This window comes from Bos grunniens, chromosome 13 (genome assembly GCF_055505025.1).
Source record: "Bos grunniens cultivar Pamir isolate PY7600 chromosome 13, Bosgru_T2T1.0, whole genome shotgun sequence".
Classification (NCBI taxonomy): Eukaryota; Metazoa; Chordata; class Mammalia; order Artiodactyla; family Bovidae; genus Bos; species Bos grunniens.
In genome coordinates, this window is record NC_141177.1 from 40668252 (window position 1) to 40692985 (window position 24734).

Genomic DNA, 24734 nt, shown 5'->3' on the forward strand with positions numbered 1-24734 from the left:
CCCAAGGAAACCCCGCCCACAACCTCGACCCCCGCCCACCCGCGCGGGCCGCGGCCCCTCCGCGGGTCCCAGAGCCTCGAGGAACGCTGGGAAAGTTTCTGCTCGCCTCTTCCGCGCTAGCGGAAGCTCGGATTGGACGAGGGCCGCTAGCGGGGTGGGGGAGAGTAAGGATGCGCATTTCGATTGGCCGCTGGAGTCCGTCAGCGAGCCCCCTCCGAATGCGCGCTATGGTTTGCCAGGGATGCGTTCCATCAGTGTCGCCCGCGGGCTCTTCTCCGGGCGGCTGCGGCGGTGGCGGCGGAGGCGGAGCTGGTGAAGGCGGTCGGCGGACTCCTCGGGGGCTTGCTCTTCTCGGGGACGCATGTTGTGCCCACGGCCCGGGGAAGCGCGGCCGGAGGACGGCGTGCGTCGGCGCTGCGCGCATCCTGGAGCTCCCGACCAGGAGGTGGAGGACATTGGTCCAGACGTCGTTCCTATCTCTCCCTGCGGGCTCCTTGGGGCCCTGCCCTGAGCCGCACCCGCAGCTCGCTCACATCTTTGCCTTCCTGCGGGTGGAAGCCCTCTCCCGGAACCTGAGCGTGTGTGCCCCTCTGGAGGAGGGTCGTCAGTGATCCGCTGGTAGGGAGCGCGCTCCTTGTTCTCTGAAGTTCTCTCTAAAAGTGCCTGGCGTCGCCTCGCTTAACGCGTGCTCCTAACGGTGGCCTTTCCTCAGAAATTTCCCTCAGAAAATATTTCCTCAGAAATGTTCGTGTCCCGTTGTCCTCCAGAATCAGATCCCAACCCCTGGAAGCATCTGAGACCTTTTTGTGCGCGTCTCAGCGTGTTTATTCTTTCCGTCCATCCCTGTATTCTGTCCACAGCAAACGATGTGCTGCCTCCCGGCTGTCGACCGTGTGATACCTTCCTTAGCTTGGTCTGATCTGCACCCCACGTCCAACCAGCCCAAAGGGCCCCCTCTTGTCTCTGTGGACGCCTCACCTCTTCCAGCCTCCAGTCCCAGAGTAACTCCTCTGCCCCATCCCACGGACGTCACCTTGTCTCTCTTCCTTGTGCCGCTATAGCGATTTATACCTCTGTGGGCTTCCCTCATAGCTCAGTTGGTAAAGAATCTGCCTGCAATGCAGGAGACCCCGGCTCGACCCCTGGGTTGGGAAGATCCCCTGGAGAAGGGATAGGCTACCCATTCTAGTATTCTTGGGCTTCCCTTGTGGCTCAGCTGGTAAAGAATCTGCCTGCAATATGGGAGACCTGGGTTCGATCCCTGGGTTGGGAAGATCCCCTGGAGAAGGAAATGGCTACCCACTCCAGTATTCTGGCCTGGAGAATTCCACGGACTGTGTAGTCCATGGGATCTCAAAGAGTCGACACGACTGAACGACTTTGAGAGAGCCTTCCTCCTTCATTTGAGCTATTAGAGCATGGCTGGAGGGCTGGTTGTCCTGTTTGTGCATTCTCCATTGGATCTCACGATATTTTGTTGTTAAGTTGCTTCAGTCCTGTCTGACTCTTTGCGACCCTAAGGACTATAGCTTGCCAGGCTCCTCTATTCATGGGATTCTCCAGGCAAGAATACTGGAGTGGGTTACCATGCCCTCCACCAGGGGATCTTGCCCACCCAGGGATCAAACCCACATCTCTTCTGTCTCCTGCACTGGCAGGCAGACCACCTGGGAGGCCCAGTATTTCACATATATTAATAGGAGGTGATTACTGAATGAATGTTGTGTGTAGTCTCAGGGGTACCTTCTGAGGATGACACAGGGGGCAGCCCCGTGCTCTCAGAAAGGATTTCCCAGTACCATTAGCCCACAGCTTGTTCTTCCCTTTGTCATTATACTTACCAGGCTCGGGTCTCCAGGAACCTGAAGGTTGTGAGAATGTTCTGCTTAACTTGTATGTCCCTTAGACCAGCCATTGGCAATAAGCCAGAGGTGGAGAATTTAACCCATTCTTCAAATGTATTGAAGTTTAAAACCTTAGAGATTGAGGGCAAGATGGGTATGTCAAGGCTCAGTACATTTCTCTTCCAAAACCAACACATTTTGGAGGAAATTTCACATCGCGGTTGCTCCATTCTTTGCTTGGGGGTCTTGTCTCCTACCTTCAGAGAAATATTGTTCTGTTTTTAGTTGTGAACTTTGTTTTGGGTCAGTAAATCTACCCACTTAATTGAGATCTCTGATGGGAAGGGGGATGTGTGAGGGTTCCCTCCACTCTGCTTGAGAAGATTTTGGGAACATATCTCAGCTTATCTTTACCTCCTGAAATGTTAGAACAGCACTCTTTATCATCGCTGGCAATGACATGATGGAGTTACTTTCAGTGACCTTGTCACAGCTCTGATTTTATTTCTTGTGGTGTCTTTGTCTGGCTTCAGTATAAGGTTATGCTGGCCTCAGAATAAGTCTGGAAGTGTTCCCTCCTCTTCAGTTTTTTTTTGAAGAGTTTGAGGGGCATTGATATTCTTTAAATGTTCAGTAGACTTTTTCAGTGAAGCAATATGTTTCTGGACTGTTCCTTTTTGGTAGGCTTTTAATGACTGATTCAATCTCCTTACTCATTATTGGTCTGTTCAGATTTTCTGTATCTCCATGATTCAGTCTTGGTAGATTGTGTGTTCCTAAGGATTTATTCATTTCTTCTAGGTTATCCATTTGATTGACCTGCAGTTATTTGAAGTATTCTTACAACCCTTCTTATTTCTGTGACATCAGTTGTAACGTTTCCTTTTCATTTCTGATTTTAGTTATTCAGATCTTCCCTTTTTCCATGATATATCTAAGAGTTGTCAACTTTGTTTTAAAAAAAGAAAACTCTTAGTTTTATTAATTTTCCCCCATATTTTTAAATTCTCTATTTCATTTATTTCTGCTCGATAGTCTTTATTATTTCCTCCCTTCTGCTAGCTTTGGGTTTAGTTTGTTCTTTTTCTAGTTCTTTTAGGTGTAAAGTTAGCTTGCTGATGTGTGATCTTTCTTATTTTTTAAAAATAAGTTTATTTATTTATGATTTGGCTGCACAGGGTCTTAGTTGCAGCACATAGGATATAGTTCCCTGACCAGGGATTGAACCTTGGCCCCCTTCATTGAAAGCTTGGGAGTCTTAGCCACTGGACCACCAGGGAAGTCCCTGTGATCTTTCTTATTTTTTAATGTAAGTGTTTATAGCTATTAACTGTTAGCATTGCTTGCATTTCATCCCATACATTTTGGTATCTGTGTTATTTGTCTCAAGGTATTTTCTAATTTCTTTGTGATTTCCTTTTGACTCATTGGTTGCTTTAAAAAATGTTTTTGTTTTTAATTTTCACATATTTGTGAGTTTTCCAGTTTTCTTTCCACTACTGATTTCTTGTTTCATTGTTAGTGATTGAAAAACTTACTTTCTATAATTTCAGTGTTTTAAAATGTGTTAAGATTTCTTTCGTGGCCTTGCATGTGATCTGTCCTGGAGAATGTTCTGTGTGTACTCGCAAAGATTATATATTGTTGGGTGGAGTGTTCATTATATGTCTGTTAGGTCCAGTTGATCTAGTGTTGTTCTATCCATTCTTGAAAGTGGAGTATTGAAGTCTCCTGTTATCCTGTTGTCTGTTTCTCTCTTCAGTTCTGTCATTGTTTGCTTCCTAGATTTAGGAGCTCTGCTATTTGGTATGTGCATATTTATAATTGGTAGATCTTCTTGGTGAATTGATCCTTATATCATTTTATAATCTTCTTCTTTGTCTCTTCTAAAATTTTTGACTTAAAGTGTGTTTTGTTTAATGCTATCTATTTCTGCTTTATTGACTATGCCAAAGCCTTTGACTGTGTGGATCACAATAAACTGTGGAAACTTCTGAAAGAGATGGGAATACCAGACCACCTGACCTGCCTCTTGAGAAATCTGTATGCAGGTCAGGAAGCAACAGTTAGAACTGGACATGGAACAACAGACTGGTTCCAAATAGGAAAAGGAGTTCATCAAGGCTGTATATTGTCACCCTGTTTATTTAACTTATATGCAGAGTACATCATGAGAAACGCTGGACTGGAAGAAACACAAGCTGGAATCAAGATTGCCAGGAGAAATATCAATAACCTCAGATATGCAGATGACACCACCCTTATGGCAGAAAGTGAAGAGGAACTAAAAAGCCTCTTGATGAAAGTGAAAGTGGAGAGTGAACAAGTTGGCTTAAAGCTCAACATTCAGAAAACGAAGATCATGGCATCCGGTCCCACCACTTCATGGGAAATAGATGGGGAAACAGTGGAAACAGTGTCAGACTATATTTTTCTGGGCTCCAAAATCACTACAGATGGTGACTGCAGCCATGAAATTAAAAGACGCTTGCTCCTTGGAAGGAAAGGTATGACCAACCTAGATAGCATGTTCAAAAGCAGAGACATTAATTTGCCAACAAAGGTTCGTCTAGTCAAGGCTATGGTTTTTCCTGTGGTCATGTATGGATGTGAGAGTTGGACTGTGAAGAAGGCTGAGTGCTGAAGAATTGATGCTTTTGAACTGTGGTGTTGGAGAAGACTCTTGAGAGTCCCTGGGACTGCAAGGAGATCCAACCAGTCCATTCTGAAGGAGATCAGCCCTGGGATTTCTTTGGAAGGAATGATGCTAAAGCTGAAACTCCAGTACTTTGGCCACCTCATGCGAAGAGCTGACTCATTGGAAAAGACTCTGATGCTGGGAGGGATTGGGGGCAGGAGGAGAAGGGGACGACAGAGGATGAGATGGCTGGATGGCATCACTGACTCAATGGACGTGAGTCTCAGTGAACTCCGGGAGTTGGGGATGGACAGGGAGGCCTGGCGTGCTGCAATTCATGGGGTCACAAAGAGTCGGACACGACTGAGCGACTGATCTGATTATAGCCATAGCTCTCATGTTGTTTAATCCTTTTTGAAACTGAGTCATTAGTGTCCCAACAGGAACTGGACACTGTTTCAGATAGGAAAATTGAAGTACTAGCTCTTCATAGATTCTGTAACAAGTTGGTGTTGAAACCAAAAATGAACCCTCCCCTTTCCTAGTTTCCAACTAAAATTTGTGTAATGTTTCTGCCCTTTCCTTCAGCTTTTGAGTTGTGGGCTCTAGTTGTTTTTTAAACAACTAGACTAGTTGTTTTTTAAACAACTGTCTGTATGTTTGCAGCTTGATCTGTGCTCTAATAGCCATTGCCTCCATGCTCTTTTGGATTTCTTAAACTATCTCGTTCATTCCTTGGAAAAAGTTGTGTCGCCAATACCTGATGAATGAAGAGCAAGCCATCAGCAGGGTGCACGGCATCCTGCTGAGCTATGGCATAGAGGAGTCGGACCTGTATGTGCTGAACCTCATCTGATAAGTCACCGTCTCCTAGGAGGAAGTTGGTTTCTGAAGTCCTTTCTGAGATATCAGCATTTAATGGATCATCTTTACCACGGACGCTGCTGTGAATGTCTTACAGCTACACAGCCACAACTAAGTGCTCCCTGAGTGTGGACCCTGGGTGGGCGTTGTGGAGTCTGATGGAGCACCCCCTCCTCGCCGAGGCAGAGGCCTGCGTGTGCCAACACCTGTCTGACCTCTACACTGCCCCTGCTGTACGTGAAGAGTCTGTAGGGAGGGCTGGGGAGGTGTCACCTTTTCTCTTTGGAAGACTGTGTCTTGGTGGTCAAGTTTGGCTAAAAGTTATTTTAGGTTTATTTTCAAAATCTTCCTTCAATCTCTGCTTTGAAGCCTTAATCTTTGTCATTGGTCCCTTAGAGAAATAAAAGGCCACCGATTCTTTAATTTGGAAGGAATTTTAAAAAGCATTTCACCCAATTTCCCCTTCTGTTGAGCAGTCCCAACAGAGGATGGTCATCTAGCTTTTGAACACTGATCAGTAAGGATAGCTTTACAAGGCAGCCCGCTGTCCTGGTAACAACTTGGGTTATTTGGAAGGACCAGGGAAATGAAGGGCTTTCTGCCCCCGTCGTGTAGAATCCATCATCAGGGGTTCTTAAATGTTGTCTTGGAAGCCAGGAGCAACCCCAGCCTCATTTTGGTAGTTTATCACCTGATCTTTTCAATTTCTTGCTCTTTCCCTAATTTCTCTTCTGTAAGAGAAGACGGGGGCAGAACACAGAGGACTATTTCCAGCTTCTCCTTAACTCACTGTGTGTCAGCATGAAGCCCTTCATTTCTCTGGTCCTTCCAAATAACCCAAGTTGTTACCAATACAGCGGGCTGCCTTGTAAAGCTATCCTTACTGATCAGTGTTCAAAAGCTAGATGACCATCCTCTGTTGGGACTGCTCAACAGAAGGGGAAATTGGGTGAAATGCTTTTTATGTAATCTGTAATCTGTAATGTAATCTGTAATGATTACAGCAAGAAAACTACCATCCAACTGACACATGAACAAACAGCTGATCCTAAGACACAAAGTGGGGCCTCTCCAGGTGGTGAAAATAATGATGTTTGCAGGTAAGGGGCTGCCATTCCTGGAAGATTTCTTGTCACTGCGTCCCCCTTCCGACCACCTGCCGGAGTGTCTTTACCTTAATCTATTATTGAACTGCTGCAATTAAATCATCCAAAAAGCAGTTGTTAAGGAATAATTGCTTTTTCTTCCTAGTCCAGGGGGCATCCACCCTGGATGGACAGATGGCCTATCTGGTGGGGGTTGATCTGGCCTGTTATCTATCAACACATCTGCTCAGACACGGATGGCTGTGGGGTGGCCGGTCATGTGACTTTCTTGTTCAGTGTCAGGAGCTCCTGGGTTTCTGTACGGTGAAGCTTAGAAGGGCCTCCCACCTTCACATGCATCCCCAGATGAATGTCTAGTGTTCTGCCAGGGTCACCTAGTTGTGTTGCCTGGCTCCTAAAATGCTTGGTCATTCTTTGTCTGAGCTTTGCTCACATGGCTTTCCCTCCCTGTGTGTTACAGGCACACAGCTGAGGAGCAGACTGAAGTCCAGGGAGGTCAAGGGGCACCTTGTTGGAGCTGCCAGGGCCTCAACCCCAACCCAGGTGGCTCTGCCTGCACTCTGCTGCTCCCTTCACCACCTGGCATTTAGTTCTCATCGGTACTAAGAGCGTGCCGCTGTCAGGTGCCTGGCTGCAGCAAGATGAGCGTGGGCAGATCCTGATTAGGGCACCGTGGGAGTGTGTCTTCCTGGTCAGAGGTGACCCCCTTCCTCTTGGCATCCCCAGGCACCAGGAAGACCTCCACCCTGGTCACGTATGCCGAGAAGTGGTCTCAGAGCAGATTTCCACTCGTGACCTTCAACAAGAACATCACCAGGTAGCCGGAGCTCATCTCCCCAAGCCACGTCATCTGCAAGACATTCCACTCTGTGGCCTGCAGTCATGTCGAGCTCCTGGTGCCGCTGTCACCGTCACATCCGGTCACTGCTTTTCACAGGAGAGAACTTAGTGCCTAATCTCCCTTATAGGCAGGGAATATAACAAAAGATTTAGTGATTTATACTTTTACCCCAGAGAGATACATTGTCACCCAGGGAGGCAGGCTTGTGTGTCTGGAGTTTAGGCACGGGTCAGACGATGTGTCTGCAGTCCCGGGCACCAATGGCCTGGTTGACGCGTTCAGATCAGACTGTCCTTGAAAGCAGGAGGGGAAAGGACAGGGCTAAGAGGCACTAGACCCAGGCTCCTGAGGCCTCTGAGTTGTGTTCCCTGGGATAGGAAGGCTTCAGGGAGCTTCAAGGTCCCCCTGGGATAAGAAGGTTTCAGGGAGCTTTGAGGTCCCCCTGGGGCCTACTGGAGTCCTGTCTACACTGTGGAAGAGTGGTGTCTGTTGTGAGCCACTTTGTCTCCTGGGTTATTAGATGTGTATTTTGGAAAGCCGAATGGAGCCCTTTCCAGTCCCACGTGGCCTGGAAGCACTCAGCCCTTTAAGCCTTTTTCCTCACCTGGATGAGCCATTGCCAGGGACCTGGTGGTGTCATCAGAGAGACGGGGGCAGGGCCTGGGGGACACAAGTCCCACGTGGCCAGGAAGGCCCACCCTGTGCCCTCAGGATGTGCCTTCCAGATACCAGTTGAGAAAGAAGCTGAATCTCTTCAAGTCAACGCCCTTCATGGTCAACTGTCTCCTTGCTGAAGGGAAGGGCGGCTTCATTAGGGCCACGCTCGTGTGTAACACTCGAGGCCTTGTTCACCTCGGCTGACGAGAAGCTGATGATCAACCATGTGCCCATCTGGTGCAAGAATAGCCAGGGGCAGCAAGTCATGGTGGAACAGAGCAAAAAGCTGGTGAGCCACTCAGTGTCCCTGGAGTCTGGGCTTGGGAGGATGAAGGCGCGATCTGGGGCCCAAGTCTAAATTTTTGATATTAGAGGGAGGCTAGGTTTTAAGTGAGCTGGATGTGGGGCCGGATTAGGACGTCCATGCAAAAACGTACAGCCAGCAGCAGAGGGTCAGGAGGGACTGACCCTGGAGGGACTCATTGTTCAGGGGCAGCGGGATGAGAGTGGGTGAGACGTGGCTGTGCAGGACAGAGCAGGGACAGAAGCTCGTACAGGTCAGGGCCTGATGGAGACAGGAAAGGAAATAGAGCAAAGCCTGGAAGCACGTTGTTGGAGGTGACAGGAAACCAGCTTCCGGAAGGCGGGAGTGATCGCTCATTGAACTGAAAGCATCAGGAACAGGAGGGCCGAAGGACATCACCTGAATTGGCAGGCCAGGTGCAGGGCTGGGTGGGGAACGACCCAGCTCAGGGCATCACCCACAGCAGTACAGACAGGGGAGCCGGGTGCCCCTGATAGAAACTCTGGTTCCTTCAGCTGCACAGATTTCATAGTCTTGTATTCATTCCTATGACTTTGTCTATTCTGGGTCTGAACATTTTTCTTTAACCTGATTTGGTCAAAAATGGTTTTAAAAATAGAATCAATTGGGCAGGATTTGAGAGACTTGTCTAAAACACAGAAGTCAGTAAATGAGAAACAGACTTTAAATGATACAGAAGACATTTTCAAAATTTTGTGAATTCTCTGTGTAAGTAGAAAATATCATGATGCATCAGAAAGATTAATGAAAGAAAAACTGCTGACACAGCTTCCATTCTGGTTGGAAACTGACACTGAGGGTTTCCAGTATGCTTCCTGGGAGCCAGAAGATCCTGGGTCTCACCCCCTTGCCATGAGGGGAAAGTCTGTGTCCCTGAACTCATTGGCTTCCCTCTGCAGCCCTGGAGTGAGGGGCTGGTTGCCTGTGGGTGCTGAAGACATTTTGCTAACTGCTTTCTGTACATTACATTGTTTTATCCTTACAGTAACCCTGTGAAAAAGTGAAACTTGTCTGTTTTACACATGGAAACACTGATGCTTAAAGAGGTAAAGCAGGCTTATAGCGGGGAAGGTGGCAGAGTTGAGATCTGAACCCACCATCTGAATCACCATGCTTTCTGTTTATCCCCTGGGCTAAAACTTATAGGAATAACCGAAGGGACAGAACCAAACTTTTTCTCTATCTTGTGCTTTTCGAGGAGCAGTCTGGCCACGTCCATGTGGCCACACTGAACAGCGTCCATGAAGGGCGTGAAGCCATACCTGTCTCTGCAGTCCGGTTCATACTGGCACCTGGAGCCCAGACCCAAAGCAACAGCTGAGAACAGTCACCACTTCAAACCTGAAGGCACTGACTCTGGGTGCCCCAGGACTGTAATCTAAAGAACACCAGTATCTACATCTTTTCTTTGCCCTATTGTTGTTCCTTCACTCAGTCGTGTCCGACTCTTTGCGATCCCATGGACTGCAGCATGCCAGGTCTCTGTCCCTCACCATTTCCCAGAGTTTGCCCAACTTCATGGCCATTCAGTCGGTGATGCCGTCCAACCATCTCATCCTCTGTTGCCCTCTTTTCCTTTTACCTTCAGTCTTTCCCAGAATCAGGGTCTTTTCCAATGAGTTGACTGTTCTCATCAGGTGGCTGAAGTATTGGAGCTTTGCCATAAACCTTTTCAATTTCAGACCCCAGGCCTGAGACTGACTTCTTTATCTTTGTGTTTGGGGAGGGGAAGAGGTAATAGTACCCACCTCTGAGGGGTTGTGATGGTTCATTATTCCTTCAGCAAGTATTTATGAAGTGCCTATTCAGCACTGTTCTAGACACTGAAGATAAAGCAGCAGAGTCCTTGCTGTCAGAGCCTAAGATGTAGTGTGGGTAACAGCAAATACAGATATACTGATGACAAATACATTTGTGAAAAGTGCTAAGAAGAGTGTAAGTCAGGAAGGTTGAAAAGTGATGGTGAGAGGGCCTGAAGGTTTCAAGTTAGCACTGAGAGAAGGCACAGACCTTAAGTAAATGGGAGTTCTCCATGTGGATTTGACAACTCATGTACATGTCACCCATATCCTGGGGGGCTCCTGTAGCAGCATGGAGGCAGTGATGCTGGATCTGGGTGAGTGGGTGGCTGAGGCCAAGTCAGGTAGGGCCCTTGACCCATTTCATGCTTTTCAGTTTTATTTTCATTGAGGTAGGGAGCCATTGAAGTATTTTGACAGAACTGAATCTAGAGTTTTTAAAAGAGCTTTGTGGCCACTGAATTAAGTAGACAGAAGTGAGGCAAGAGACCCACTTAGGCTATTAAAATAATCCATCCCCCTCCAAAAGTAGGGAATTTCCTAGCGGTTCAGTGGTTAAGATTCCATGTTTCCACTGCAGGGGACATAGGTTTGATCCCTGGTCAGAGAACTAGGATGCTGCATGCCATGTAGCCCAGCAAAAAATGAAAAAATAAATAATCCAAGTGAGGTATGATGGCAATTTAGCCCATGGTAGAAGTAGTGAGAAATGGTCTACCCTGGATAGATTTTGAAAGGAGAGCTGAACAGGCTTGGTGATAGACCTACTATGTCATGAGCAGGGAGGAATCAAGTAGAATCCCAAGGTTTTGGCCTGAGAAACTGCAAGCATCAGGGACTTAGCATCCTGGAGGTGAGAAAGGTTATGGACGGAGTTGGGGTGGGAGAAGAGCTGAGAGCTCAGCTTTGAACATAATTTTAAGTGCCTATAGGATATCAGAGTGAATGAGTGAGACAAGGAGCATGGGGTTCAAGGAAGAGGTGTGGACTAGAAATACTAGTGTAGGTGTCACTATTGTGGGGTGACACTGGATAAGATCAGAGCCTGGAAAAGATTACTTGGAGTGTGAACCAAAAGTTGAGGACTAGATGGGCTTTGCCTGATACCATCAAGAAAGACTCAGTTACCCTTACTCTATTTTTCTTTTTTCTTTTTTTCTTCATTCTTCTATTTGATTTTATTATTTTTCTAGTCCTCCCTTCCTAGCTTTTTTGTCAGTCTGTTCTGAAGGAGATCAGCCCTGGGATTTCTTTGGAAGGAATGATGCTGAAGCTGAAACTCCAGTACTTTGGCCACCTCATGCAAAGAGTTGACTCATTGGAAAAGACTCTGATGCTGGGAGGGATTGGGGGCAAGAGGAGAAGGGGACGACAGAGATGGCTGGATGGCATCGCTGACTCGATGGACCTGAGTCTCAGTGAACTCCGAGAGTTGGTGATGGACAGGGAGGCCTGGCGTGCTGTGATTCATGGGGTCACAAAGAGTCGGACACGACTGATCGACTGATCTGATCTGATCTGATTGAAAATAATTTAGTGAGTGATGGAGTAAAAATTGTTTTACACTTTAGTTTCTGGATTCCCAATCTATCAGTATATGCTTCTACATTATTTTAAAGAATTCACCAAAAGTATGTTTGGACAAATATGAATGCTGGTTGTGATATTTAGTATTATGGTCAGTGAAATTCTTTTGCAGTTTCTAAGTGTCATTAGGAAGCCAATATAAGGAGCTATTGAATTTATAAAGACATTTCTAATTAATTTTAAATCATCAGTTGCTAGTAGTTTTCACTAGCACAAATTTTGAAATTACAAGTTACTCTGTAACAAATAGTCAAATCTCTTGGTTGTAGCTCATTTGTACAAAAATAATGCCATATTAAAGAGAACCAAAGTTATAAAACTAATAGATAAAACTTTCTTTTGTGTTTTTAGGATCCGTTGAATTGTCCTTTGTGTTTCACAACTGGGAATTTGTGAATGGGTTCTTCCCTCATCGACTAGTTCTAATTGCTTTATAAAAAATCTAAAACTGATTTTTTAGCAGGTCAGTTTTCATATTTGGCCCAAAAGAAAAATGTATTTACATGTGTATTTCAAATTAAAAACAAACCTACCTGATCGCATATTTTTTAAAGGCCTTGTGGGAAAATTTAATAGTTGTAAATCATTATTAGGACAGACTTGTGATGTCACCCTTCTCTTTTCGTTGTGTAAACCCTTAAAAGACCCTTTCGGGGGTTCCACTCTTGAGGGAAGTCAGAGAGCCTGGGACGGGAGCGGAGGGGCAGTTTCGGGCAGCTAAACTGGGCGGGAAGCCTGGGACCCCGGCTCGGACCTAGCTCGACCCCTACGCAGCGCAGCTCCGCCGCCCCGCCGCGACGTCACGCCCGGACGGTGACGCCCGCCACGGCGTCGTCTGCCCGTCTCTAAGCTGGCTGCGGGCCCCGGGAAGGGGCGGGCCTGGGAGGGCGCGGCGGGTTGGCCGCCTCCCGACGCTCATTGGCCAACTCTGACCGGCTCTGGGCGGGCCCGCCGGCCGTCAGGGACGTCAGGGCGGCGGGCTCGCGGCGGCGGCGGCTGCGGCGGCGGCTCCCCTCGGCGGCGGCGGGCGGCGCGGGCGAGACTGGCCGTGCTGGCCACGGAATGAGGAAGCGGACCGAGCCCGTCGCCCTGGAGCATGAACGCCGTACCGCCTCGGGCTCGCCCTCCGCCGGCCCGGCCGCCGCGGCGCTGGACGCCGACTGCCGCCTGAAGCAGAACCTGTGCCTAGCGGGCCCTGGGCCGGCCGAGCCGCGCTGCGCCGGGGACGCGGGCATGAAGCGGGCGCTGGGCAGGTGAGGGGCGGTGGGGGCGGCTGGGGCCCGCGCCCCTTTGGAGCTGACCGCCCCGCGCCCCGCCGGCCTCTTTGAGCCGGCCCATCCCTGGGTGCCTCCCCGAGCGGGCCTGCGGGCCACCCCCCGGCGCCCGGCTGGAGAGCGCCTCCCTACGAGGATGGGGGAGCCCCTGGATGCCCGGTGGTGGAGGTGGGGGGGCCGGGGAGCGCGCGCGCGGCGTGTACCCAGCATCCCTCCCGCGGGGTGGGCAGCTCACCGGCGCCCGCGGGGCCCCTGGGGACGGTGGAGGGTCCGCAGTGTGCAGTCGCGGGGGTGCGCCGCCTTCTCGGGGAGGTTGAGGGCTCGGCGGGGTGCGGGGTCGTGGGGCGCTGTGCCCTCGAATCCAGAGGGCAGGTGGATACCCGGCGATCGCGAGCCATTGGCCTCTGATATGTGGAACGCGTCCACCCGAGTCGACCCCTTGGGAAGCGCTGTCCGGTCTGGAACATGTCTTCGGCTTCCCTTTGGGGAGATGAACTCGTTGACGTTGAATTCATCTCGCAGTTGAGAGAGGAGTGTTTTTCACGCCGGCTGGACCCTCCTCTAGGCTGGTGTCTGTTATCTGGCTGTTGGTGAAACTTATCACTCATGACAGTTTTGAAGTCTTGATGTTTCTTGGTGACTGAAAAAGTTAGTATGTAATGTTCTCAGATGTTGTAGCAAGAGTCACTGCTTTTGGGATCCCCTGGAATGCCCTTAATTGACACAGGCCTCTGCAGTAAAATATTTATCCAAAGAGCCCCTAAAAAATGTTAACTTAGATCGCAAAAGTTAAACTATATACACATCTCACCTCAGTCAGTGGTTCCCTTTCCTGCTGGAAGTCCAAGGATCGACAGAATTTTTGTGTAAAATTATCTAGCAACTGACCAGCATCTCTTGTGAAGATAATCTGTTTTGTGGAAAGGTTTATCTGCATTAAAAACGCACAGTTGGCTTTGATGCACTTTTATTAACAGATTTGACATAACACTTAGGTTGTAAGCTCTTCCTTTGAAGAAGACAAATTGTGATGCACAGTAATGTTTGGGGAAGCAATCGCCCTTGAAAGATCTACTGTATTAAAAGAGTCTGATTATTTTTATTTTTGAGTTGAGGACAAAGAGAGACATTCTAGTGGTGCCACTTCCTTTGAATAAACAAAAGGCTGTTACGGGAATAAAAAGAAAAGCAGAGGGCAGGAAGGGCAAATTTGTGAGTTACCCCATGGTTCCTTCCCTGTTGCCTGAAATGTTCTCCTGGATCTTCTCCTCCTGAGTTTTCTCCTTCAGCCTGGTCTCTGCTCAGCTGTCACCTCTTCAGAGAGGCTTTCTCAAACTAGCACATCCAAAATAGCCATTGGCCCCCACTGGCCCCTTTCTGCTTACTTGTTTCTTCATCCCCCTTAATTGCCTGCTCACTTGACTGGCTTTGGGCATAGTCTCCCACAGGAGAATGGAAGCCCTGTGAGAGCAGGGACATTGTTCTTGGGGCCTCTGTCTTCAGAGGCACATCTTAGGTGGGAGAAAATATTTTGTTGAATGAATATCCAGAATAGATTCCTAGAAGTGGAACTGCTAAGCCAAGGGGTGTATGCTGATGACTGAAAGTGCCCTCCCAAGAACTTGTACGACTGGTACACCCTCCACTAATGTCAGTCTCCTCACCCAAATATTGAATATTACCAGATATTTTGATCTTTTTCTACTTGGTTGCTGAAAATTGACATCTGATTTGTAACTTTAATTTGCCTTTCTTAGTGGTTAGATGGCAGTTTTTGTATGTTTTTGTGAGCCTATTATACATCTTTGGAATTATTTCCATCTTGAACCATCTTTGTTTGAGTCCCCTTGCACATTTCTTTTAACTTTCTGTTGTGCACATTTTCAATAGACAGAAGTAGAGGAGTCAGCATAATGAACCTCCATGAGCCCGTCCCTTCATTTCAGTGGTTTTCCATGTTTTGCCGGTCTTGAATCATCTGTTCCTCCTCTCCTCCATTTTTGATATGGTGGGGAGACTAGACTGTTCTAAAACAACTGATTTCGTCCATAAATATTTTCACAGCATATCTTGAACAAATAAGGATTTTGAAATATATACAACCCCAATACTATTATTGAATTGTATCAAAACCAGCAATTTATTATTTGTAATTAATTTAATATTATTTAGTATCCTATCTGGGCTTCCCAGGTGGTGCAGTGGTAAAGAATCTGCCTGCCAATGAAGCAAACAAAGAGATGTGGGTGGGGAGGATCCCCTGGAGTAGGAAATGGCAACCGGCTCCAGTATTCCTGCCTAGAAAATTCCATGGACAAAAGGAGCCTGGCAAGCTACAGTCCATGGGGTTGCAAAGAGTCAGACACGACTGAGCAACTGAGCATGAGTCTACATATACATTTCCTTGTCTTAGAAATGTTTTTTTAAGTCAGTTTTAAAATCCTGCACATTTCTTAAGTGTATTCCTAGTTAATCTCTTGTTGTTATTTTCTTATATTATACATTACTAGTTGTAGTTATTAATTCTGTATCTAGCAACTTACATAATCTTAGTTTCAAGTAGTTTTTGCAGTTCCTGAATTTTCCAGGTATGCTATCATATCGGCTGCAAATATTAATAATCATTTTGTTTTCTACTTTTTATGTCTTTTGTTTCTCTTTTTTGATTACAGTGTATTTCCAGAACAAGGTTGAATAATAGGGGTGATACTGAGTATCCTTATCTTATTCCTGACTTTAAGGAGAATTCTTTTAGTGTTTACGCCACGTTAGTTATTTTACTACGGGGTGTGTTGCTGCTGTTTTGTCTTTTTTTTCAAGATCAAAAATGGTTGTTGAATTATATTAAATGCTGTTTTAGCATCTGTGAAATGATCATATGAATTTTGTCTCTTGACCCGTTAATATACTGAGTTGTAGTAATAGATTTCATATTATTGAGTCATCATTTTATATTATTGAATCATCAATAATAACTCTTATTGTGTAGACAGATTCTATTTATTAATATTTTACTAGGGAGTTTTGTACCGTTATTTGTATGACTAGTTTGTAATTTTCTTTTTTTAATGCCATCTTTACCAAGTGGTTTTAGTGTTTTTTATAGCTTTATTAAAAGTTATCTCTTTCTCTTCATTAGCCAGTTTAAATATTGTACTTTTGAAATGATCTCTTTCTTTAAATTTTGGTAGAATTCACCTGTAAAACTTCCTGAGCATGGTGCTTTTTTAGAATACAGCATTTTTATAACTGTCATAGTTTCTTAGATTTGCAGTCTCGTTCTGGGCTCAGTTTTGGTGATTTATATGTCTATAGAAAATCATCTGTTACATCTGGCTTTTCCTCTAGACTTGGGGCTCTTCCCCAGTCTTGTTTGCTATTTTAGGTATTTACACGCCCTCCCCTCTTTTTTCTTGCTCTAACACATGTGTGCACACACAGAAAAATTTTGGATTTTCTCCTGAATAAAAAAGTATTTTGTGTGTATTTTCCTTGGAGCCCAGGATGGTGCTGAGGCTTTGGAGAAGTGGAGAGAACGTTCTCTCTCTGAAGAGGGCAGCAAGAGCTGCTTTCTTTCCTTTGACTGCCCAGCAGGAATGTGGCTCCAGGGCATCCAGATCTTCCAGTCTTTCCTAAAGAGTAGCTAGGTGTGTGTCCGTGACCCCTTAACTTTTTAGACTAATTTAGATAAAGACAACCACCTCAGAGGTAAAACCCGGTGTTTTTTTTTTTTTTTTAATTGATGTATAGTTGGTTTGCAATGTGTTAGTTATATATATATATATTCTTTTTCAGATTCTTTTCCCTCTTTTCCCTTCTAGGTTATTACAAAATACTGAGTGTAGCTCCCTTTGGGTTTGTTTTGGACTAAGTTGGACTAAAGGGTCATTTTGGAAGGCATCTGGCTTACAGGTTAGCCCTGCACTCTATGAAAGGAGGTACTGGATACTGCTTTGGCTTTGCACATGTCTGGTATGAGGAGGCAAATGAGGGATTCTGTGTGCCTTTGATCTTCTCTTCTGTAATCCTGGAGTTCTTGGCAGTATTCAGTAAAGGGAGTGCTCAGTTGTGTCTGACTGTTTGTGATTCCATGGTCTGTAGCCCGCCAAGCTCTTTTGTCCATGGGATTCTCCAGGTAAGAGTACTGGAATGGGTTGCCATTTTCTCCTCCGGGGGAATCTTCCCAACCCAGGGATCAAACCTGCAGCTTTTATGTCTCCTGGATTGGCAGGTGGGTTCTTTACCACTAGTGCCATCTGGGAAGCCCGGTAAGATGTATATGTCTGTGTTTAAGTGAACTAGACTGTCCTCCCACTGCCAACTCAGAGGCCAAATCTGCCAGATAATCAAGATCAGTGGACTGCCTAGGAGGTTTCATATCTGATGACCTTTGTGTGTAAATACAGAAGAATGCAGGCATCACCCTTGGTTCCTCCTTGACCCAAAAGAAGGAACTTCATGCAGAGTTGCAGAAGGCTTTACCGAAACCCAGAAAGCCGGGTGGTTCATCTTCCTGAGGATGAATAGGGAGCTCACCAGACAAGCTTCTCTGCCTGGTATCTCTTTCTTTACATATGGAGATAAGAGATTGCTCTCAGAGCTAGCTTTTGTACTTAAAGTCTACTTTTCTCCACCCTCTTCTCTTCTCCCTCCCCAGAGTAGAGTCTGTTCCTGGACCAAGACAAGCAGCCAGGGAGGCTACATTATGGTGCTTCAAGTGGGGCTCCCAACTGAGTCCCTCTCTTCCCAGTTGTGGTTTATCTTAGCAGGGACACATTCCAGCCCTGGAACTCAGGACCCTGGAACTTGAGTCTTGTATCTCTGCTTACTTCCCAGTTCTTTTCAGCCAGTATGTACTCTCCCTTCTCAAGGGAGTGCCTGTCTTCTACAGTAGTGTTGGGCATGGACTGCTTAAACGCAGGAGTTACTTTTTAGGTAGATTAAAAGCTCCAGAAGACACTTAGCATAGAGGTAGTCTTGGAGAGAGGCTTAGATGGATCATCGCCTCAGGGTTCTGCTGACAGCAGTGGAGATGGGACACCTTTCCAGACTCAAGGTCTTCCTCCTGCTCCTCCCACTAGAGCACTTTTCCTTCCAAAATGCAGTTTATAGGGAAAATTTAACTGTAATACAATCTTGAAAACTGACAGATTAAGTCAAATGCTTGACATGATGCCAGAGAACTTGAGTGTCCACATGGGGAGTGGACAGGTGATTTGTTTCTTCCTGAACTGAGGGCCAGTGTCTGGAGTGTCAGGCTGCTGACACAAGGAACTGTGATGCCCAGAAATCTGCCCGAGATGTCCGTTGAGTAGAAAGACCTGTTATTTAGGCTTGGTGCCCATCTTAGTATCATTTGATATTTTGGAGGAAAGTTTGCGTAGTCTCAAATGAGTGTTCTCAGGTTCGTGTCTTGGGGAGAATTGCTTAACTTTCTGAGCTTATTTCTTCCCGTGATGTGGGGATAAAAATCTCCCTTATAGAAGCAGGGTGAGGCTCCAGTATGAAAGAGCTGCTGGTGGCATGATGTCTCTGGGATCCAGAAATAGGTTAGGGATCCCCAAGGGTGCTGTGAAGTTGCTGTGTGGGACAGCATTGGAAGTTCTCTGGGTGCTTCTGTTTTCTCTGAAATAAGAACAAAGCCCTCTGCCCAGGGGAAAGGAGCTACCACAAGTGTTTCTCTTTCAGCTCTCCACCTGGACCCAGTCTTAGCTCTCTATCTTTGGCCTAATCGGATGTTTCCTACCATGTTTGCTAATGTCTCATTAACAAGACAGACAATCTCCTTGGCAGAGACTCACTTTTCTAACATGTGGTGTTGCAACACTGGATGACAGAAATGGTTTTCACGGGCAGTCGTTGCAGCTGTGACTTGCTGTGTGTGTTCTGTACCGCTGAGTGCGACCTGGTCCTGGGAGGTCTGAGGGCAGCTCCCCTTGCACCCCCAACCTGAGGACTCCACACACAGGCCAGTGAGGAGGGTGTTAGGCTGGGTTTGAGGTGGAGAAAAGATCAACATGAACAGAGGGCAACGTCAGTGATCATATGGTTCATAAGCAGAATTCTTGCCCCTCAGGTTTTGCTAATACACAAATAGAGGTTTCTAGCAGAATTTGTCTTGAGATGGTGCTTGTAGGCTTTGTTTTAATTATGTGTGTTCTGTTTTCCAAGTATGCCCTGGTTTACCAGGAAATGCCTTGAGAAGGTAAAAAGAGGAGGGGGTAGATGAATGTCTTTGTGAGGAGTGTCATTTTGCAAAAATGAAGACAGAGAAGGAGTGTCAATGAAGAAATACAAGCACAACTCAGGAATGCTGGAATTTGGGGTTTGTTCTTGAAACTTGAAAGTTGTCCTGAGCTTTGTTGTTGTTCAGTCGCTCAGTGGTGTCTGACTCTTTGCTACCTGATGGACTGCAGCATGCCAGGCTTCCCTGTCCTTCACCATCTCCTGGAGCTTGCTCAGACTCATGTTCATTGAGTTGATTTTGCCATCCAACCATCTCATCCTCTGCCATCCCCTTCTCCTCACACCTTCAGTCTTTCCCAGCATCAGGGTCTTTTCCAGTGACTCAGCTCTTCGCATCAGATGGCCAAAGTATTGGAGCTTCAGCATCCATCCTTCCAATGAATATTCAGGGTTGATTTCCTTTAGGATTGACTGGTTTGAGGTTTAGGGTAAAGAAAAGAAAGTTGAAACTCTTTTCAGGTCTTAGCAAACTTGGATCTCCATGCAAGATTTAGATGAATTGACTGAATTATTTGTAATGGGAAGGGGAAAATGTTCAGAGTGGAAGCAGTTCATTTGGATGCTATAGTTCAGGGTCTTAAAATACATGTATGGCTTTTAACTTTCAGCTGGTTCTTTCTCCTAATAATGTGTACAGCATAGACTCTTTACTGTTTCATGCTTGACTTGTGCCATTCCTGGGCCTGGAACATCATTTTGTTCCTACCTGAAAGTGGCGTTGTCAGTGTTGCATGCTCATCAGTTCAATTCAAATCAGTCACTCAGTCGTGTCCAACTCTTTGTGACCCCATGAATCGCAGCACGCCAGGCCTCCCTGTCCATCCCCAACTCCCGGAGTTCACTCAAACTCACGTCCATCGAGTCAGTGATGCCATCCAGCCATCTCATCCTCTGTCATCCCCTTTCCTCCTGCCCCCAATCCCTTCCAGCATCAGAGTCTTTTCCAATGAGTCAACTCTTCACATGAGGTGGCCAAAGTACTGGAGTTTCAGCTTTAGCATCATTCCTTCCAAAGAACACCCAGAACTGATCTCCTTCAGAATGGACTGGTTGGATCTCCTTGCAGTCCCAGGGACTCCCAAGAGTCTTCTCCAACACCACAGTTCAAAAGCATCAATTCTTCAGCGCTCAGCCTTCTTCACAGTCCAACTCTCACACCCATACATGACCACTGGAAAAACCATAGCCTTGACTAGATGGACCTTAGTTGGCAAAGTAATGTCTCTGCTTTCCAATATGCTATCTAGGTTGGTCATAACTTTTCTTCTAAGGAGTAAGCGTCTTTTAATTTCATGGCTGCAGTCACCATCTGCAGTGATTTTGGAGCCTCCCAAAATAAAGTCTGACACTGTTTCCACTGTTTCCCCATCTATTTCCCATGAAGTGGTGGACCGGATGCCATGATCTTCGTTTTCTGAATGTTGAGCTTTAAGCCAACTTTTTCATTTTCCACTTTCACTTTCATCAAGAGGCTTTTGAGTTCCTCTTCACTTTCTGTCATAAGGGTGGTGTCATCTGCATATCTGAGGTTATTGATATTTCTCCTGGCAATCTTGATTCCAGCTTGTGTTTCTTCCAGCCCAGCTGTTTCTCATGATGTACACCCATCAGTTTCTCATGATGTACTCGGCATATAAGTTAAATAAGCAGGGTGACAAAATACAGCCTTGACCTACTCCTTTTCCTATTTGGAACCAGTCTGTTGTTCCATGCTCATAGGTTTATTTTATTCAACCAACAGTTAACTTGCTTCTTAACTTGTTTGTTTGAAATCATGCTAGGCACTGGGAAAAATGAAAGAAGGCAGTGCGTATCCTCAGGGAATTTGTTGTCTGTCAGTTTTTATGTGTGACATTTTCATGATGTCTGTGGTAGAGACAATGCAAGGATGGCTGGAGACGGTTAGTCTGATCTCACATTCGTCCTTTGTTACTCTTGACATTGTTTTGTACTGATTTATCTTCAGAATATCTCATCTTTTAGGCTTCCACTTCTCTGACAGGATGTAACTCATTTTTCAATGCATCCCTGGCATATCAAGCTATCTATAGATAAAATAAATATTCATAGTTTAGGGACAGAGCACAGTTTGACAAGGCACGTCATGGCAGAACCTACAGGAAGGAAAATAAGACTGCCATCCTAGGACATTGGATGCCAGCTTTGGGCTCCAGAAGGAAGGGATGGTGTCGGCCAGCTGGGAACCTGCTGGTACAGCCCCGGGCTTCCTGAGGAAGCACCAGGGAGGTTCTGCAGGGACTGAGGAGGGATCCTGGTGTGAGGCCGCTGTGAGAGATGGCAGTCGTCATGATGAAAGGCAGCCCCAGAGGGATCCTGTCTGTTTCCCTCTGCTCTTCTCTCATTTTTTTTTTCTTCTGATTGCAGAAATGAAAAGGATTTCCTAATATAGATTTAAAATAGAATATAATCGAGAAAGTAAAATTGTCCTGTGGATAATTACTGTTAGCAGTGTGGCAGCTGTAGAGAAGACTGCTAGTATGATTTTTCTTTTATTCATCCAGTGAGTATTTGTTGAAGACTTACTGTGTGCTGGAGGCTGTGAATAGAATGTTACAGTCAGACAGTTCCCAGTCCTTGTGGAACTCATTCTCCTCTTGAGGGAGAAAGATAGCAAAAAAAGGTAGATGTAAATATATAGTAAATTTCAAGGAGGTGGTAAAGTGCTATGAAGAAAAATAGAGCAAGGTAGTTTTAAAAAGCAGACAACATACCCAGAATGGAATTGCTTATGCTAAATAAGCCCCACATCACCAAACAGAAATTTTATTACAGTCTCGGCTCAAATTCTTAAACCAGTCAATTGGAAATCACCTAGTCAGCACTGATGAGGTCATCTGCCTATCGGAACCTGTCATCTCCTAAAGGAAAGTGACCTTGGAATAAACAACCCAGTTTTTTTGTCTCGTAAAACTTCCGTGTTCCTGCTCCCTTCTGCCTAGGAAAGTCTTTCATTTTGTGTAGCTCTTTGGAGTTGCTTTGTTATTTACTATGTGAGATGCTGCCCAATTGATGAATTGTTAAATAAAGCCAATAAGATCTTTTAGGATTTGCTCAGGTGAATTTTGTTTTTCAACAGTAAGTAATACAATTATGTATAAAGCGCTTGAAAACAAGCTATGTTATAGTGATAAAACATGCTTGTTACTGTCAGGAGAATAAGGCCTTTTCACAGTGGGACAACCAGCTGTTAAGCTCTGCCAATTTCCTCATGACTTTTTGTTTTCTTCTCTGGGAACATTTATGGATTGCTCTTGTGTATTAAGGTCTTGAAGCTTTCAGATGTGTTCAGTGAAATTACTCCCAATACTGTGTTTGAGTAAGAGTTTGAAGATTGTTCTTCAGGTTTCCACCTATAAACTAGGTAGAATTTAGTCCAACTATTAGTCTTCAGATGTGAATTTTGGATTTACTTTTTTGTTCCTTCTGAGAGAATGTGAGAAAATATAATGGAATATATATGTATAAACTCATATATGATGGAATATTTATTATAATAGAAAATGTGTTTGGGGATATACCTATTAATATAGTGGAATAAGGCCAAAAATTCTTTCTTAATAATTTTGATTGTTGCAGTCATGGAGGAATTGATGAAAACTAAGTATAGACACTTTTTAATAGAAATTTGATTCTTTCATATCTGGCCAAGATAGAGTAACAGGGGCTAAATTTACCCTGAAATAACTACAACAACAAATAAGCCCAGACAAAATGCATGAAATGAGCTTTCAAAACACTGGCCACTGGCAGTGAGAGACAGTGGCGTGTGAGGGGTGACAAACAAAGGAGTCCTGCAACAGCTCAGCTTCCCACTGCGTATGTGAGTTTCTCCACTGCAGCTCAGGGAAGGGGAAAGTGATGTGGAGAGCCTGGTTGACTCCCTGAGCCGTGGGTGAGGTGCTGAGAGCCTAGGCACACCGGCATGCCTACAGTTTACAGGACAGAGGACCAGGGGGAGACAGTGGCACAGAGAGAACTCTGGAGAGCCATCCAGAGTTGTATTCTGTGTTCAGCAGAGTGCTGCTCTGCCCATGTGTGCACTCAGCACGAATCATAAAAATGAACCCTGGAAGAATCAAACTGTGTCCAAGTAACTTCACTACATCCTGAAACAATGTTCAGTAATATTTATAAGGAATATAAAAATAGCCAGTACACAACAAAGTGAAATTCACAATGTCTGATATATCTAATCAAGGATTCAGTTCAGTTCAGTCACTCAGTCCTGTCCGACTCTTTGTGACCCCATGAAGCACAGCACGCCAGGTCTCCCTGTCCATCACCAACTCCTGAAATTTACCCAAAATCATGTCGGTCGAGTTGGTGATGCCATTCAACCATCTCATCTTCTGTCATACCCTTCTCCACCTGCCCTCAATCTTTCCCAGCATTAGGGTCTTTTCAAATGAGTCAGCTTTTTACATCAGGTGACCAAAGTATTGGAGTTTCAGCTTCAATATCACTCCTTCCAATGAACACTCAGGAATGATCTCCTTTAGGATGGACTGGTTTGACCTCCTTGCAGTCCAAGGGACTCTCAAGAGTCTTCTCCAACACCATAGTTCAAAAGCATCAGTTCTTCAGGGCTCAGCTTTCTTTATAGTCCACTCACATCCATACCTGACTACTGGAAAAACCATAGTGTTGACTAGAAGGACCTTTGTTGGCAAAGTAATGTCTCTGCTTTTGAATATGCTGTCTAGGTTGGTCATAACTTTTCTTCCAAGGAGCAAGCGTCTTAATTTCATGGCTGCAGTCACCATCTGCAGTGATTTTCGCGCCCCCAAAAATAAAGTCTGACACTGTTTCCCCATCTATTTCCCATGAAGTGATGGGACCAGATGCCATGATCTTCGTTTTCTGAATGTTGAGCTTTAAGCCAACTTTTTCACTCTCCTCTTTCACTTTCATCAAGAGGCTCTTTAGTTTTTCACTTTCGGCCATAAGGGTGGTGTCATCTGCATATCTGAGGTTATTGATATTTCTCCAGCAATCTTGATTCCAGCTTGTGCTACATTTAGCCCAGCGTTTCTCATGATGTGTTCTGCATAGAAGTTAAATAAGCAGGGTGACAATATACAGCCTTGATGTACTCCTTCCCCAATTTGGAACCAGTCTGTTGTTCCACGTCCAGTTCTAACTGTTGGTTCCTGACCTGCATACAGATTTCTCAAGAGGCAGGTCAGGTGTCTGGTATTCCCATCTCTTTCAGAATTCTCCACAGTTTATTGTGATCCACACAGTCAAAGGCTTTGGCATAGTCAGTAAAGTAGAAATAGATGTTTTTCTGGAACTTTCTTGCTTTTTCGATGATGCAACAGATGTTGGCAAATTGATCTCTGGTTGCTCTGCCTTTTCTAAAACGCTTGAACTTCTGGAAGTTCATAGTTCACGCATTGCTGAAGCCTGGCTTGGAGAATTATGAGCATTACTTTACTAGCATGTGAGATGAGTGCAATTGGGTGCTCATCTCCAGGTTGGTAGGTCCCCAATGTGCAACTGGAGATCAGTGGAGAAATAACTCCAGAAAGA

At 45.7% G+C, this 24734-nt stretch overlaps 2 protein-coding genes across 11 annotated transcripts in view; both read left to right on the plus strand.

The window, feature by feature from the left end:
- Positions 1-98: 98 nt before the first annotated feature.
- Positions 99-11984, plus strand: LOC147360823 (uncharacterized). 6 transcript variants are annotated; one of them, XR_015139432.1, is made up of 3 exons: positions 99-618; positions 6351-6446; positions 7179-9260. XR_015139432.1 is itself a non-coding variant. In XM_086333651.1 (2 exons), exon 1 carries the CDS (start codon positions 171-173, stop codon positions 609-611), a length of 441 nt encoding a protein of 146 aa, XP_086189777.1. In that variant the 5' UTR covers positions 99-170; the 3' UTR covers positions 612-618; positions 4007-5776. The 6 variants fall into 6 exon arrangements, 3 of the variants coding, with proteins under 3 accessions (XP_086189777.1, XP_086189778.1, XP_086189776.1); XR_015139433.1 differs by lacking the exon at positions 6351-6446 and adding an exon at positions 11268-11984 and having other exon boundaries at positions 100-618; positions 7179-8239; XR_015139434.1 differs by lacking the exon at positions 99-618 and adding an exon at positions 5442-5579 and having other exon boundaries at positions 7179-7313.
- Positions 11985-12655: 671 nt separating this feature from the next.
- Positions 12656-24734, plus strand: part of ABHD12 (abhydrolase domain containing 12, lysophospholipase) — a 52354-nt gene continuing 40275 nt past the window's right edge. For all 5 annotated transcript variants that reach the window (XR_015139418.1, XR_015139419.1, XM_086333630.1 and 2 more), the window contains exon 1: positions 12656-12914. Coding sequence is in view for 2 of the 5 variants with exons in the window: in XM_086333630.1 (XP_086189756.1) it covers positions 12724-12914 (191 nt within the window). In the remaining 3 variants the exon portion in view is untranslated. The remainder of the gene's footprint in view (positions 12915-24734) is intronic.